The 15412-nt window shown below is 43.1% G+C and overlaps 1 protein-coding gene across 2 annotated transcripts; it reads right to left on the bottom strand.

The window, feature by feature from the left end:
• LOC101174390 (microtubule-associated protein RP/EB family member 3) lies at positions 1 to 14083 on the bottom strand. 2 transcript variants are annotated; one of them, XM_023952764.1, is made up of 8 exons: positions 13972 to 14083; positions 11132 to 11200; positions 10395 to 10555; positions 10085 to 10230; positions 6632 to 6794; positions 4621 to 4754; positions 4348 to 4494; positions 1 to 1049 (listed from the first exon to the last, which is right to left on the bottom strand). In XM_023952764.1, the coding sequence occupies exons 3-8, from the start codon at positions 10513 to 10515 to the stop codon at positions 981 to 983; spliced, it is 780 nt and encodes a 259-aa protein (XP_023808532.1). In that variant the 5' UTR covers positions 10516 to 10555; positions 11132 to 11200; positions 13972 to 14083; the 3' UTR covers positions 1 to 980. The 2 variants fall into 2 exon arrangements, with proteins under 2 accessions (XP_023808532.1, XP_023808531.1); XM_023952763.1 differs by having other exon boundaries at positions 10395 to 10519.
• Positions 14084 to 15412: the final 1329 nt, after the last annotated feature.

The following is a 15412-nucleotide window of genomic DNA, read 5'->3' as shown; positions in this document are numbered from 1 at the left end:
TGTATTTTCCTGAAACCTCAGAGCTTTATTTCATTCCAGCTTAACTTCAAAGGATGCATGTTTGTCAGATGGCTGCCATGGTAACAAGCGGTGAGCGGTCTGATATGAAGCACACTCTTAAACCAATCGCTCCAACATCCTCGGCTTCAATGAAAACACATGAAAAACTAACAGAAGTAATGATAGCAGCTAAAATGTTTCACCCGGTTTACAGTCAAACATTAGTAGTATTGTTATTTGTTTTTAATTCCTTTCTAAAATTAGGAGCCAAACATTGTAAAATCCTTTCTACACAAACATCTCTGACTTGGCCGTTAAGAAAATTCAGTAAAAACAAAAGAGAAAATAAAACGTCTTCAAACAAAATCTACAAAATATAAAATTACATCTTCCTGTGTCTCCTCTGGCAGGAGCCACTCACTGCATGTTGGCATTTTAGAATCTGTTCAGTCGCTTTTCGCTACATTTAGTGCAAACCATCAATCCCCCCAAATCCAAACGAGGCTTTTTCTGTTTGTTCATCAGAAGCAGATTAAAAAGATTAATAAATAAAAAGATAAATACACCATGCTTTCTTCTAAACAGGCTGTGAAAAAGTGATGAGAACATGTCGGGGCCTCACAATGACTTCCTGGGAGTGTTTGGACCGCTTCAGTCTGATATGTCTGGTCGTTTGGGTTCCTAACAGACACGTGAACAGGCATCCCAGTGCGTGGATCCAGAGAGGGTCTCTCTGCTGGCCTCGGAGCTGCACCTTCTGATCGTCCAGCGGGAGGCGGCTGTCCCACTGCTTTCTGGGTAGGATTAGACTGATGGGCCGAGCTGCGCGGCTGAGCGTTAGTCCAGACCGCGATTAGTGTCTTTGCCGGTGGAAAAAAAAAAAGGGGGGAAAGTAACTGAAGGGGGCGGGGACAAAAGGTCAAAAATGAGAGATAAAAGGATGAGTGACAGAAGTGTGAGTGATGACGAAGAGAGGAGCTTTAAAACTCCTCCTGGTCTCCTCGTGGTCCTTCGTCGAGGTCTTCATCTTCTGGCGGAGCAAACCCCTCCTGCACAAATACAGGTTTTATTAGAACGCTTTGAGCAATTGAAGAAAAAAAAGATTCAGGAAAAAAATGAGGATTAAGTCAAAAAGAGGTAGATCAGAAATGTTTATTCTGACCAATAGAATGACTGAAGAACAGCTGTTTGTTTCTCTATACACGTCTATGGGATTTTTTGGCTTCTTGGAGCCAGCATCTACTTCCTGTATGGAACACGAGGGGGGAGGGGTCACTCAGTCCAGTTCTCATATACAATCAGTCAACTGAAAAATGTCCCAGTGAGGTTCTTCTGGTTCAGTGTTTTAATTTATCTTCTGAATACATAAATGGGTAAAACTAAAACACTTGAAGCAGTTATTAGCATATTGTCTTTTCTGAACATTTATACCTGAACTGGGGACTACAGATAAAAAATAGCCTTTGGGCTAATTCTGGCGCATTGCAGCCATGCTTTTAATGCGCACTGTTCCTGTTAAATAAAGGAATAAATAAATGAATAAATGGATGGAAATGCTCATTAAAGCCTTGAAGCTTTGACTAATTTTGGTGACGTTTTAACTAAAACGTCTGAGCAGATGTGAAGCAAAAAAGTTATAGTCCTATTCATACATGATAACACATATTTCTTTATTTTATGTTTAATGACCAGCTTTAAACATGTCTTTGTGACATTTTTCTGATGTTGGAGGACATATATAAACAAAATCCAGACTATTTCTGCATTCAAATCGCCGTGAATCAGGAGAAGACAAAACAATGTCGTTTAAAAAGGACAGAAAATGCGCCGGGCGGGCCACAAGCTCCCTGCTCTGCTCCATTATGATGCACCTTATAGTCGACAACTAGATTTATGTTCGTCTTTGAACACTTTGTGCATGAATTCCTGCTGCTCTGCAGAAACTACAGTATATCCTAGAAAAAGTTAAGTAAAAACAGCATGATCATAATTAAAGGACCAATCAGCTTTACAACTTTACAATAGATCAAAAGATGATCTTAGTTTGAGTCTAAAAACATGACCATAAAAGTCTTGGGTATGTCCAAAATGCAAAGAGACTTCATTCTCGCCAGGCCAGGTGGAGGCTTTTTTTTTTTAATCGATTCTCTTTTACTCTCTTACAGGCCAGGGTCCAAGATCATCAAGCTGGATGCCCTGTCTCGTCTGTCAGACCCACAGCCTGTTGACAAAGAACCAGAGCCCATCCTTCCACTGACCTGTGTGGTTGGAGCGGCCACTTGGAAGATAGAAACTGAGGTTAACAGTGGCTAACAGTGGGTGCCTGGAAAATCGCCTGTTTGTTCCTCAGGCGTTACACACGAGGGTGATTCACTGGACCCACACCTCACTGCTTTCCTGTCATCTGGGAGTCCTTTGTAGGCCATCTCCCAGAGGTTCTGGTGGCCACGAATGGAGCTGAAGGACCGGGAGTACATTTCAGCATGAGCAGTCTGTGCCAGGCAGTCAGCCTGCAGTTGAAGCCAGTCCCATGCGGATACTGGGTACATGGCGGACATCTCCATGGACTCTGTCATGGGGCTCCCGGTCTCACGGCGTCACATCACTGTTTAACTGTCGTCGACAGGTTCTCAAAGATGGTCAGGTTCATTGCCCTGACCAGACTGCCATCGGCCAAGACGACCGCTGAAATAATTATGGACAAAGTATTCGGGTATTATTGCTTCCCTAAGGACATCGTTCCTAACCGGGGGCCTCAATTTGTGTCCTGGTGCTGGAGGGAGTTCTGCCAGCTCATTGGCGCTACGGTCAGCTTGACCTCTGGTATCATCCGGAATCCAATGGCCAGACTGAACCCCTCAACCAACAACTGGAAACCGGCCTCTGGTGTTTGGTTTCCCAGAACCCCTCAACATGGAGAAAGAACCTGGTCTGGGTGGAGTACGCCCGCAACACCTTGGCTACCTCGGTCACAGGCTTCTCATCATGCAGGTGTGTTTTCGGGTATGACCCTCCCCAAATTTAGAGCCAGAGATCTCTGTTCCGTCCGCCCACGCCCTGGTTCACTGATGTCGCCGCGTCTGGGCCTGGTCCACTAACAGGACAGAGTCAAGAAGGCTGCAGATCGCAGTGGGCGTCCTGCTCCCAGCTACTGACCTGGGCAGGTCTGGCCTTCAGGCGGGGAACTCAACCTGGAAGTCCCGTGTAGGAAACTGGCTCCACGGTTTCTGGGTCCCTTTCTGCTTTCCAAGGTTATCAATCCAGCTGCAGTCCGCCTTTGTCTGCCTCGATTCCTCCGGGTTAATCTCTCCTTCCATGTCAGCAATATAAAGCCGGTGGTGGACAGTCCCCTGGTTCCTCCCTCATCCAGAATGGTGGGGTTGGTCCAGCGTGCGGAAGACCCTGTCTGTCCAGAACAGGGGTTGGGGTCGGCAGTTCCTGGTGGTCTGAGAGGGGTATGGTTCCGAGGAGCGGCAGTGGGTTCCTGAGCGGTTCATTTTGGACAAGTCACTCCTGACTGGCTTCTACAGGTCCCGTGGTCCTGGACCGTCTGGTACTATCATGTGTCGTCAGTCTTGTTTAGTCCTAAATTGTGCACTCTTGGTCAATGTCCGTCACTTTTGTTGTCTCATGTTGCAATTCCTCTTTTGTTTTGAAACACTAACTCTCCTCTCGTTTACTTCCTGCCCTGGTGTGTTTCCCCACAGGTCTGACTGTCTGATCCTTCCTGATTGCTTCCACCTGTGAGAATAAAAGCTCTAAACTCTGCATATGAGTTCTGTCCTGACATAACTAACCCTTCATCTGCAGCTCTGAAAACAGAGGTGGAGCTGATTGGAGGCTCTGTCTTCCCACTAGGGGGAGCACTTTAACTGATAACAGTGGTTTCAATTGGAAACCATGTTCTACCAGCTTGGCTTCCTAGTTGCTTTGCTTCAGCAAACTCAAGAAAAACCATTAGAACGCGTTTTTAAAGATGCAGCATGTTAGCGCTAAACTACACAGAGATGCCCTGCTGGTTCTTTTGCACATGAAATGCTCAGAGTTCTCTCTGCTACTCCAACCCTTGGACAATTAACATGTTTGGCTTCTAGAGCAGATTCCTATTCCCATGTTTGTTTATTTTGATGTTTTTTGTGAAGTTGAGTGGTGCTGTGCTCAGTAAAAGGGAAACACAGCAGGAAACGCAGAGTTTTTTCACTGAACTCTGCTTTTAATAACGTTTCTTTACAATGTAGATCATGTTACGTTTTTTCTAATTCAGCCAATTTTTTGACTTTATTATTATTAAAACCCCATATCTCAGGGTTATTCAGCCTCGATTGAGGGTAAAATCTGGAGCTGCACCTCTGTAGCGTAGAGTATGTCTATGATTTTGCTGAGGACGGGGTTGTTCTCGTTCTCCTGGCAGATCAGTTCGATGTCTCGGAGCTTTCCGAAGTAGAAGTCCCGCTCCTTCTCCAGACCGTCCACAGTTAGCTTCAGGTCCATGATCTGCACCAGGAAAAAAACCACAATCTCTTCAGAGAAGCACGTCACAGCTCCTATTGGCCTCCAGGGAGGCTGCTGGGAGACTCCAGCAGAGCCTGCAGGATGTTCAGAATGCTTGAGGTTCTGTACCTGCTGGTTCAGCTCCATCAGCTCACCGTCTCCTCCATTCCGGCTAACCGGAGTGCTCCTGCGGGGTGCCGTGTGGATCTGCCTCTGAGGAGGAGGAACTGTCTTCGGCGCCGTGGGAGACGTCCTCATGGGACCTAAAAGACACAAACATCAAGAACTCAGGATGAACCGTAAAGACAGTGTCCATGAAACCTGAGGACAAACTGAAGGACCCGGGTTCTTGCTTCATTTCATCAGTGGTAGCGTCTGCATGAAGCCAAACCTTTCCAACAAAATCCACCAAACTCACAAAGCAGCGGCAGCAGCAGTCTGAGAAACCAACCCAGAATCCTTTTCTAGGATCTCAGTCCACACTGAGACTGGAAGGTCGTGAGATCAGATCCTGAACCCAGTCATACCAAAGACTCTAAAAATGGGCCCCAATGCCTTCCTGTGTGACACTTAGCAATAATGCGTGATGAAAGCCCCCCAGGGTTTTTGTGTGTGTAGCTCATTGCTCCACCAGGGGATGGGTCAACTCCAGAGAACACACATTAACTTTACCTACAAAAAGCAGAACATGTGCAGCCATTCGCAGAGGATGTGCACAAAGACTGCAAACACACTGCATAAAGAAGTCCTTAAAGAAAAAAAACACCCCAAAAGCTCCTGGAGGAGGACCAGCACTACAAAGAAGATCCCACCAAACAAGTAGAAGATAAAGATTCCAGAAAATCTCCAAGCTTTGGCAGACAACAACTCCATGTTTGATCTAGAAACTGATCAGAGAGCATGTTCGTTATGTGTTTCTTAAACCCCTGCAGTTCTCTTCACCTTCACTCAAAGCATCGACTGCATTTGAGAACGCACGCCCACGCATCCACATGTGCAGACACGCATGCCTGAACTGGTCTGTAGGTCCACACAGAACTGGTTCTGAATGTGGATTGAGAGATTAGAATGAGCATAAATGCCTCAGATCTGCTGGTGGCTGAAAACCAGACGCGTAAAGCATCACTACTGTGAACATGTCTGCAGCTGACACTCCACACACTGACAGCTCAGGTGACTGTGATCTGACTGTCAAGATGTGGAGTAAAGAAATATCAACAGCTGAGCTGACCTGAACATCGTCTTGCAGTGAGCAGTAAAACCTACATGACTGACCCAAAGCTTTGGTTTCAACATCATCAGTGTGTATTCTGCCATTAATACTCAGTGATTTATTTGAACCGACATTAAAAATGAATTAATTTTATACAATAGAATTGATCTTTACCCACAAAAAACAATCCAGAATCAATCATCAGGCCGTGGATTCGCTCCTCTTTACCGGCGTTTCTTGTGTTTGGGTCAGAAAACTGATAGTTTTTCTAACAAAATCAATAGTCGGTGGAATTGGATCGAGCCATAAACTGGACTGAATTACAACCATGTAAATCTGAGTCAAACCGATTCAAAAACAGTGGGGAAGTCTGCAGGACAAAGCCATCCAAGTGTTGGAACATACCCACTGAGGCTCTTTTACAATGGAAATAAAGGTGGAATGAAGAGGTAAAAAAATATTGAGTTCAAAATTCTTCCACATGAGTCAAACATTTTAGAGCCAAAGTGCAGCTTTGCTTTTTTTTGGCATTGCAGCTAAACTGCGTCAGATCCACCTAGTGGTTAAACTGAACCGAGTCCGCTCAGCTGACTTTAACCTCTTCAATCTAAAAGAGGAAATGAAAACAACGTAGCCTCCAGGAGAACCACTGTTTCTGTGGATATGTGGTTTCGCGGGATGTGAATTAAACTCTTGTGTATACGACTGAAAGTGCTTATAGAAAACACTCAGAACCAACCAGAACACACAAACCCAGAATCAGGTCAAACTCAGAAAAAACCATGCAGGATGGAGGAGTGTTACCTGAGCAGGAGGCCTTTCTATGCTTAGGATGAATGGGTTGACCTGAGTTAAGGGTGGATGTTATTGGATGAAGATGTGAGAGCGAAACATAGCACACAAACACACATTGGCTGTACTTTGTACCTGCGATTGGCGGCGGCGGCGGCGTTCCCTCCTGGCCCTGCCTCATCAGTATAGGGTCGTACTCTTTCCCGTCATAGTTGGCATCGAAAAACCTCTTGAACCACTGAAGGAACTCGAAGTTGTCCTGAAACTTCCCCTTCACCAGTCTCTCCACAGGGATGATCTGAGACGAGCAGAGAGACTCGGACCTTTACTTCACTGCCTTTGGTCAGGCTAAAGTCACACGGACCTCGTACGGGTGGTGTAAGCACGCGACCTCGTAAGGGTCGTAAAAAGGAGCGTCTGCCTCTTAATGGGAGCGCAGGCGTTTCTCGCAGTTCTCTTGAAACTCTACGGCAGGAGTGTCAAACTCCAGGCCTCGAGGGCCGGCCTCCTGCTGGTTTTCTAGAAATCCTGCCTTATCTGCTGCTGCTTACCTGGATCCGGTGTTTAGCCACTAAGGAGCTTCATGGCCCTCGAGGCCTGGAATCTGACAAGGTGCTCTGCGGACACCTTAAGGGTCGTCGTGAAATGGAACGTACCATTGTTGCACGTATAGCAAGCGAATCTTGAAATATTTGTAAGCACTTATTACACTCATCAGCGTTAGAAATAAGGAGAAAAAATGGTTGTCTTCCAGACAACCTAGCAAGTAATATTTGGTTGTCCTCCCCAATCTTTGGTTGTCCTTCGATACCAATATTCAACAACAACGAAACCTACTCAGATGTCAGTACTTACATCTTTGTTTCTTCTATACATCTAATATCAACTGCCTCTTATGATGGACATTTAAAACACTCTTTAAATACTAAAAACAAACATTTTACTAAATATTGAAGCATCTGGTTACACAAAGTATTGTGATGTAAATCAAATACTGTTACGGTCAAATGAAAATACTTTATCTTACCCTATAATATATCAGAAAATTGATTACATTAACCAACACTGTAACCTAATGAGTATTTCTAAAATTTAGAACATTTGTATGGACTGGGACTAGTACAACATTCTAAGTATAAAGTAATATTTATATGCGATGAAAAGTTATAATTCAGGGCTCCAGACTAACTTTTTTCACTAGGAGCACTGTGGCCCCCAACTGAAAATTTTAGGGGCACAACCAGAAAATTTAGGGGCGCATACCATAAATCTAACCAAATCTACTAATTTCCACTGTATTACTAATAAATACTTTAATAATAAATGCAGAAATTACAATGTGCTGTTTCTAATTCAGTGTCACATTTTATGCTGCAATTTTGAAGATGAAACAACAAGGTAAACTGACAGTGTGTCTAAGACTAAATCTTTCTGTTGCTCGCACATGTTTTTAAAGTTCAAGCCCCGTTAGCTGTCACGCATGTAGGTGTGGGACATTTATTCTCCTCAGCTGACCATCTCCCGCGGGAGCGGTGTGCTGCCGTGACAGCAGTGCATGAGAACCGTTTGGTCGGGGTCGATACGCCGCCGCGCGCTTAACCATAACCATAACGTTAAACCTCCTCCGGGTCTGTGCGGCCCAGAGAAAAGTTCAGCACGGACTGCATGTATTTAGAAAATTACGAGCGACTAAATACGCTCTAAAAAGGAATGTAAGGAACTCCTTAATGTGGTCCGGGGAGGGGGCTGTCAGGTGTCATGCCTTAAATGTTTTCCTGTTTTCAACTCTGGTCATTGTCACGCCCCCAAGAATCGTTTACCCCACTGTGATTGGTTGCTTTGTCAGCTCCGCACACGACAATGAAAAGGTGTCTCATTCATACAAACAGGCGGGCTGCAGTAACATTAAACTTTCATATTAAGGTGGGGGCCGCAAATAGCCCACGGGCCGTGAGTTTAAGACCCCTGCTGTACACTCTGGCACTGGTACACTAGTCGCAGGTCAGAAGAACAAATCAATAGTTCGCTTGCTCATAGCTAGGACGCACATATCAGGTTTTGGTGATATTTGTCTTCGTGTCATTCCTACAGATGCGCTCCATTATCTCTAGGCCCCTCCCCCTCCATGCATTTAGCCACTTACAGTGACCATTCCCTATTCTTCTCACACGCATTGGCCGCCTCACAGACAGGCGTCACTCAATGAAATGCGAGTATGTGTGCGAGCGTGTGTGTGTTTGCGTGCGTGTGGGCTCGCGTCTCATGAGTATGTGTGTGTGTTTACGTGCCTGTGCGCTCGCGTTTCATGAGTATGTGTGTTTGCGTGCGTGTGGGCTCGCGTCTCATGAGTATGTGTGTGTGTTTACGTGCCTGTGCGCTCGCGTCTCATGAGTATGTGTGTGTGTTTACGTGCCTGTGCGCTCGCGTCTCATGAGTATGTGTTTATTTGTTTGCGTTCACGTGCGCTCGCGTCTCATGAGTATGTGTGTGTGTTTACGTGCCTGTGCGCTCGCGTCTCATGAGTATGTGTGTGTGTTTACGTGCCTGTGCGCTCGCGTCTCATGAGTATGTGTTTATTTGTTTGCGTTCACGTGCGCTCGCGTCTCATGAGTATGTGTGTGTGTTTGCGTGCATGAGCGCTCGGGTCTGATTAATTATTTCATTGCTCATTGACGTGCCCCTTCCACGTTTAATGTGTAAAAAATACGGGGGAGGCAAATTTACTGGTAGCACTTTGGCGACTGGATGTAAAATTCAGTCGCACACTCTCAAATTTTGGTCGGATTTTGCGACCATTTGGTCGCAGTCTGGAGCCCTGTAATATGATATAACATCTGTTTCAAATGAACACATGTGTATATCATACCATGTTTACATTGTGCGCTGCAGTAGCAGTAAAGACTAATATCCCTGATCTTTTAAACCAGACATGCATGTGCAATGTTGTCATTTTGCGATGTCTTCGGGCGTACTTGGTTCGTTCGGACGTCATGTGACATCGTTCGTGTACACTCGGTTTTATCTTAAAAAGTCGGACGTCGGTTTACCAAAAACTTTGAAAAATAGTCGAAAAATACCAAAATGTTGAATAAAAGACCAGGTTGTCACACGGACAACCATCAGGTTCATTTTGGTTGTCCTCCGTGAAATCTGGTTGTCTCGGAAAACAAGATAACCGCTTATTTCGAACGCTGCTTATTAATTACTGCACAGGACATTAGTTGACGCCGCAAGTCATTAGTAAGGTGTGCAAATCGGTTCCTTCCTGACCACGCCTAAATTCTAACAGTCAGGCAGCAAGCACAGAGCGTGCAGTCATCACGTGAACAGTACTAACGGGCTCCTCCAGTTAAAGGTTAAAAAAAGGAAAAGTCCGTACGACACACCTGCACTTCCCCCTCACATGTTGAGTGTTCACTATGACCTGTCACTTGCAGCAAGGTGGTAGAATAGATCTCCATGAACGTTTTCATTGAGCGGCCTACGATTTAGATTTTGTGTTTTGTGCCCTCAGACAGCCCATATTCACCTGTAAGGACAGTTATGACTAAGACATGACAGGTTTCAGCTTGCAGTGGAAACCCTCACCTTGTCCACGTTCATCCTCTTGAACGCAGCCTGTAGGACTTTGAAGTTGTGGATGTATTCGTGCTCCAGTTTAGCGTTAAACTTGACTTTCTTCAACAGTATGCAGCCTGGAAACAGCATGTCCATGAACTGGCAGTACGCTCCGCCTGAAAGCACATTTTGAAACATTTTGATTATTTTCCCTGTTGAACTTTTAGGCTATGTCCTCAGCAGCGAATTCGCCGCGCATCAAAAGGAAGGTGGCGCACACAAGTTTTGTCGTGGAAAAGGCATTTGGTGTGAATGCAGCATGATTGGAGGAGGGGTTTACCTGAACAGAGCTGCTCGATCTTTGTGTAGTTGAGCTGTAGCGAGTCGTTAACCCATGCCAGCATGTCGTGGCGGCTCAGGTTATCGGCATTCATCGATGTGGAGTAGACATTCACCGCCATCCTCCTGCGTTGACATGCAGAGTGTATCACCGCTGAGTAACTGATCATTTTGGTTCAACACAGAAAACAACAAAAACAAGACTTGGAAAAACTCAAGTGTTCGAAACAATGTCAAATCTTTAGAAAAACAACAGAATTCAGCTTTTTTTTTCCCCATCAAAACCTCCTCGTGTGTTCAATCTGATAACAGTTATGTAATCTTTCTTTTTTTGTCTTGTGACAAAGTTTTCCTTTCCTACTAAAAACAATAAACAAAACCCGAAAAACTCAAATTATCTTAGCTTCTTCACTGTTCTTAAGAAGAAAAATGTAGACAAAACCACTGGAATAACCGGAGGAACTGGGATAAGCAGCGAAATAGAATTAGAAAAAAAAAATCTGTCTTATGGAAAGATACCAGAACGCACTGGAACCAGGAAAAACCTGCAGTCGTTGCATTTGCTGCATAAACATTTACTGACCGCAAAGTTGTCAAAAGAAAAAAAGAAAAATCATGAGTTATTTTTAGATAGAAACTCAAATCTTCTTATGAAAATGAAAAAGTAGGTCATGAATCAGGGTGAGAATTTATCACATCCTCGTTTTTAAAGCAACATCTCAGAAGAAAAAAACTCACCTTTGTTGAGTTTGTGTTGTGTTTGTACTTTAGAAAAAGGGAGTGTGAGTAACCACTAAGGAGAAAGACCTGCAGACACAAACACAAACTATCAATTATGTGGGCGGGAAAAAAAACAGCAAGAAAAAAACATTAGAGAGGAAGTTAAAAGCAAATGTTAACAAGAAAGACAAAAGAATGAAGTCAAGGATTTTTAGATGTTCATTTAAAACAAAAATAACAATCAATAATTTATCAAATAAATAAAATTGGAAAAGTTAAATGAATTTCCTTCATAAGCTATTTTTGTATGTCATGCAAAAAGCTGCTTTTCTGTTACGTTACATTTTGAATTTCTTGATGAAATGTTACTATTTTCTCGCATAATTCACTGATCTTGTAAAAGCCGCTTTTTTAAAAGCAAAATAAAATAAGTTTATTAAGGAAATTTAACATACAAATCCATATTTAACATATTTAGTAGTTTGGTTTTGATTTCCAGGCTTTGTTGATCAACATTTTATCAGTTATTTGAAAGAATCAGGCTTTTCTTCTTTGAGTATGTATAGCCATCTAGCTATAATCACCCTCACCTTGCAACACTGACACAAAAAATGTGAAAATATGTGTTTTGTAGTCTTTTTTCCCTTTAGAATTATCTTAAAACACTTGAAATGTGATTAGTTCTGTTAAAAACCTACTCTTCTATTTTCAAAGCGTTCCCAGTGGTCCTTTAATTGATTAGGCCGCTTTCTAGGACATAGTTTCTGCAGAGCAGCAGCAGATGAATATGGAGTAAGCCTGCGCTCATTTCCCATCATCCCTTTGTTTACACTCTTTCCCACTAATTTATAGCCCCTCACCCCCCCAACCTAACATTACCGGTGCAACAAAAATAGCCAGCAGTATCAGATCTATCCAACTGTATTCAGTTTAGATCCAGTTTCCAGCTCGGACGCGGAAAACAGAGACGTTCATGGATCTATTTGTCTGCAGGCAGGGCAGGGAGCTTTTGGCCTGCACAGCATATTTTCTTCCTAACAAATACGAGCTTTCTCAAACAGGATCTTTTGAACGATTTAAAAAAAGAATACAAAGAAATGCAATTTAATCTCAACTTTCTGTATGCATCATCAGAAAAATGCCACAAGAACAATAAACTCCTTTGTACATTTTTAAATTCCCTGAATTTTTCCCTTGGGGGATTAATAAAGTTTATATCCATCAATCCCTTTACCTTCAAAGTCCCCCCCTAATTACAACGTTTCTGTTTCATCCTTCTTTAGTGTCTCAGATTGATCAGTCTTCCCTATTTTCCTTTGAAAACTTCACAAATGAACCAGAGACCTCTGCTACGTTGGTTAATCTGACGTTTAATCTCTTTAGCCTAACTGTTTGACGGGCCCCCACACTGTTGAGCAAACACCACCGGCATGTGTGACACACTGGTGTAAACAGAAAAGCCAGAGCAACAGCAACGACTCCAGAGACCGGGAGCAACTTCCTGTCTGCTGCGGGTCTCCAGAATAAACACGGCCCGGGATGCTGGGCTCAACAAAGGCTTCCGGACTGCAGGACTTCACAGAGGTGACGGCTGGAAAATGCTGCACATGCGGGCCTTTTTTTTGCCTTTAAAATGCATAACATTTACATATTTTTAAATCATCTATAAACGACAAACGGTAGCATCAGAATGATTAGTTTGCAACATTGAAATGATTAGTATTATTGTTTATTTTATTTATTTCAAACATATAAAAAAAGTAAATAAATCAAATACACTGACAAGAATAGGCTTTCAGTCATTTTTAATTTAAGAAATAAAAAACTTAATTTGACAAACCTATAGATATATAGAACTACTATAGTACACCAAGAATGGGCAGACAATTTTACTACGTTATCTTTTAATTATTCTTCTTATTTTAGTATACAGACTTTTTTTTGTATAATCAATATCTATAAGGATTTATTATTTATAGATTTGTCCCATACATTCAAAACTATATCTGTCTAAAAATAGATAAATTCCTTAATTAATGCAATACTATTAACAATAGTATTGATCTTTTACAAAGATTAGTCTGCTATTAAGAAAAACATATTAATCAAACAGTAATAAAACCAGTTATTATAATTGAAAATTATACATTAAATCTATATTTAAGTGAATAGTTAAGGGTTTTTGTTGGATGCATTTTTTTGGATGAATAATTACTACAAAATAAAAGCACTGAGATATTTTATAAATGAAGGATGTGGTCTTTATTTTGGTAATAACACATCCGCCTCATAAATATAAACACAATATCTGAAAACTATTGTTAATATTTGTTCACGTCGAGCCTTTGAAGCGTTCCGTTGCTTCACGTTTGCACCGTGTAGGGCTCCCACGGTGCCTGAAGGAACACCGGGGCCTGCGTGGGTCGCTTTCCCGGCGCAAACGGGCACTACGGAGGGTTTACGGTACAGACGTGGAACGGTGCGACAGACGCCACGGCTCGGTAGCTTAGCTAGCTCCCGGCTAATAACAGCGCCGCCGCTAACGGAGCTCCGGCGGCGTTTCACCGCCGCCTCGGAACTTTGGAGATATCCGGTTTATTTGAGTTTCAAATAGTAATGTGTGAAAAGTCAGAGGAATATCCGAGCGAAACTGGAAACGGGACTTTGTGCGCACCACCTTACCCCCCTCTGGAGGCCTGGATGATACATTTCAATAAAGGAGGAACGCCTGCTTCTAGTAATGGGACGGCTCCACTATTTAACCGATTCATGAATCAAATCTCGGCCTAAACAACTTATTTATGCCCCCCAAATATTGGATACTTTTCTTCCCATGGCTGAATTTTTGTTTTACTCACTCAGGTGAACGCGGTTCCTTTCACCGACGTCCCGTTGTTTCCGTTGCTGGGCTCTCCGTTGCTATAAGCCCGAGTGTAACTCCCACTTAAGCTGCTGCCAATGCGCATGCGTCACACACCGGAGGAAAAAGCAGAGATTTGTCTTTACTTATAAAACCTTTTTATTATAACTTCTCTATTTCTAAATTCAACATTTTCATTATATTTTGATTTTAAATGAAATTTAATAGAACAAATGAAGTGGGGGGAAAAAGACAAAACAGAATTAAAAATAAACAGAAAGAATGAAAGCCCAAATTTTTGCATGTATGTATGCATCTAAAAAATAATTAATCATAACAAACAGCACGTTATAAACCCAAAAGCTCTCTCTGCAATGTCGGTATTCTACAAATCAGTTTAAATTAATTTATGCATGCAGTAGACAACTGAATCAAACTAACAAATATAATAAATTGAAGCCGCGAGCTGCATTGTATGAAACGCAGGTGTTCACCGCCCGCCTCTACATGCCACTGCCACTCACCACCCACCTTTAAACTGACCTCACTGCCACTACCCATCCCTGACTCCCCCTTCTTTTTCTGTAAGTCTATCTGAGCTGCATGTGAATGAAATGGAGGTCATTTAAGTCCAGAACTCATTCTCACGTACAAGAAACCAGTTTGAGATTATTCTAGCTTTATGACATGGAGCCTTTTTGTGCTGAAAGTAGCCATCAGAAGATGGTACACTGTGGTCATGAAGGAATGGACAAGGTCAACGACAACACTCAGGTATGCTGTGGTGTTGGAACCATGCTCTCTTGGTACTAAAGGGTCCTAAGTGTGCCAAGAAAATATCCCCACACCATTACACCCCCACCACAGCAGCCTAAAAGGTTGCTACAAGGCAGGATGGATCCATACTTTCATGTTGTTGATGCCAAATTCTGACCCTACTGTCTGAATGTTGCAGCAGAAATGGAGACTCATCAGACGAGACAATGTTTTTCCAATCTTCTATTGTCCAGTTTTGGTGATCCTGTGTGAATTATAGCCTCAGTTTCCTTTTCTTAGCTGACAGAGGTGACACCTGGTGTGATCTTCTGCTGCTGTAGTTCATCTGCATCAAGGTTGGACGTGTTGTGTGTCCAGAGATGTTCTTCTGCAGACCTCAGTTGGAACCAGTGGTTCTTTGAGTTCCTGTTGTCTTTCTATCAGCTGGAACCAGTCTGGCTATTCTCCTCTGACCTCTGACATCAACAAGACATTTCAAACTTCCTCAGACCAGCCCGTCTGGCACCAACAACCATGCTACATTCAAAGTCACTTCAGTTACCTTTCTTCTCCATTCTGATGCTCGGTTTGAACTGCAGCAGATTGTCTGGACCATGTCTACACGCCTAAATGCATTGTTGCTGTCATGTGATTGGCTGGTTAGACAGTTGCATTAACGAGCA

Source organism: Oryzias latipes, chromosome 24 (assembly GCF_002234675.1).
Source record: "Oryzias latipes chromosome 24, ASM223467v1".
In the NCBI taxonomy this organism is placed as follows: domain Eukaryota; kingdom Metazoa; phylum Chordata; class Actinopteri; order Beloniformes; family Adrianichthyidae; genus Oryzias; species Oryzias latipes.
The sequence above is the reverse complement of the archived record's forward strand: the minus strand, read 5'-3'. Positions and strand labels throughout refer to the sequence as shown.

Bases quoted from the DNA above. Each gene is read 5' to 3' on its own strand.
- LOC101174390 (XM_023952764.1), bottom strand. From the start codon at position 10,515: ATGGCGGTGAATGTCTACTCCACATCGATGAATGCCGATAACCTGAGC. The intron at 6,795-10,084 runs GTGAGGGTTTCC...TGCTCGTCTCAG, and splicing joins AGAGGATGAACGTGGACAAG to ATCATCCCTGTGGAGAGACT. The intron at 4,755-6,631 runs GTACAAAGTACA...TGTGTCTTTTAG, and splicing joins GCCGCCGCCGCCAATCGCAG to GTCCCATGAGGACGTCTCCC.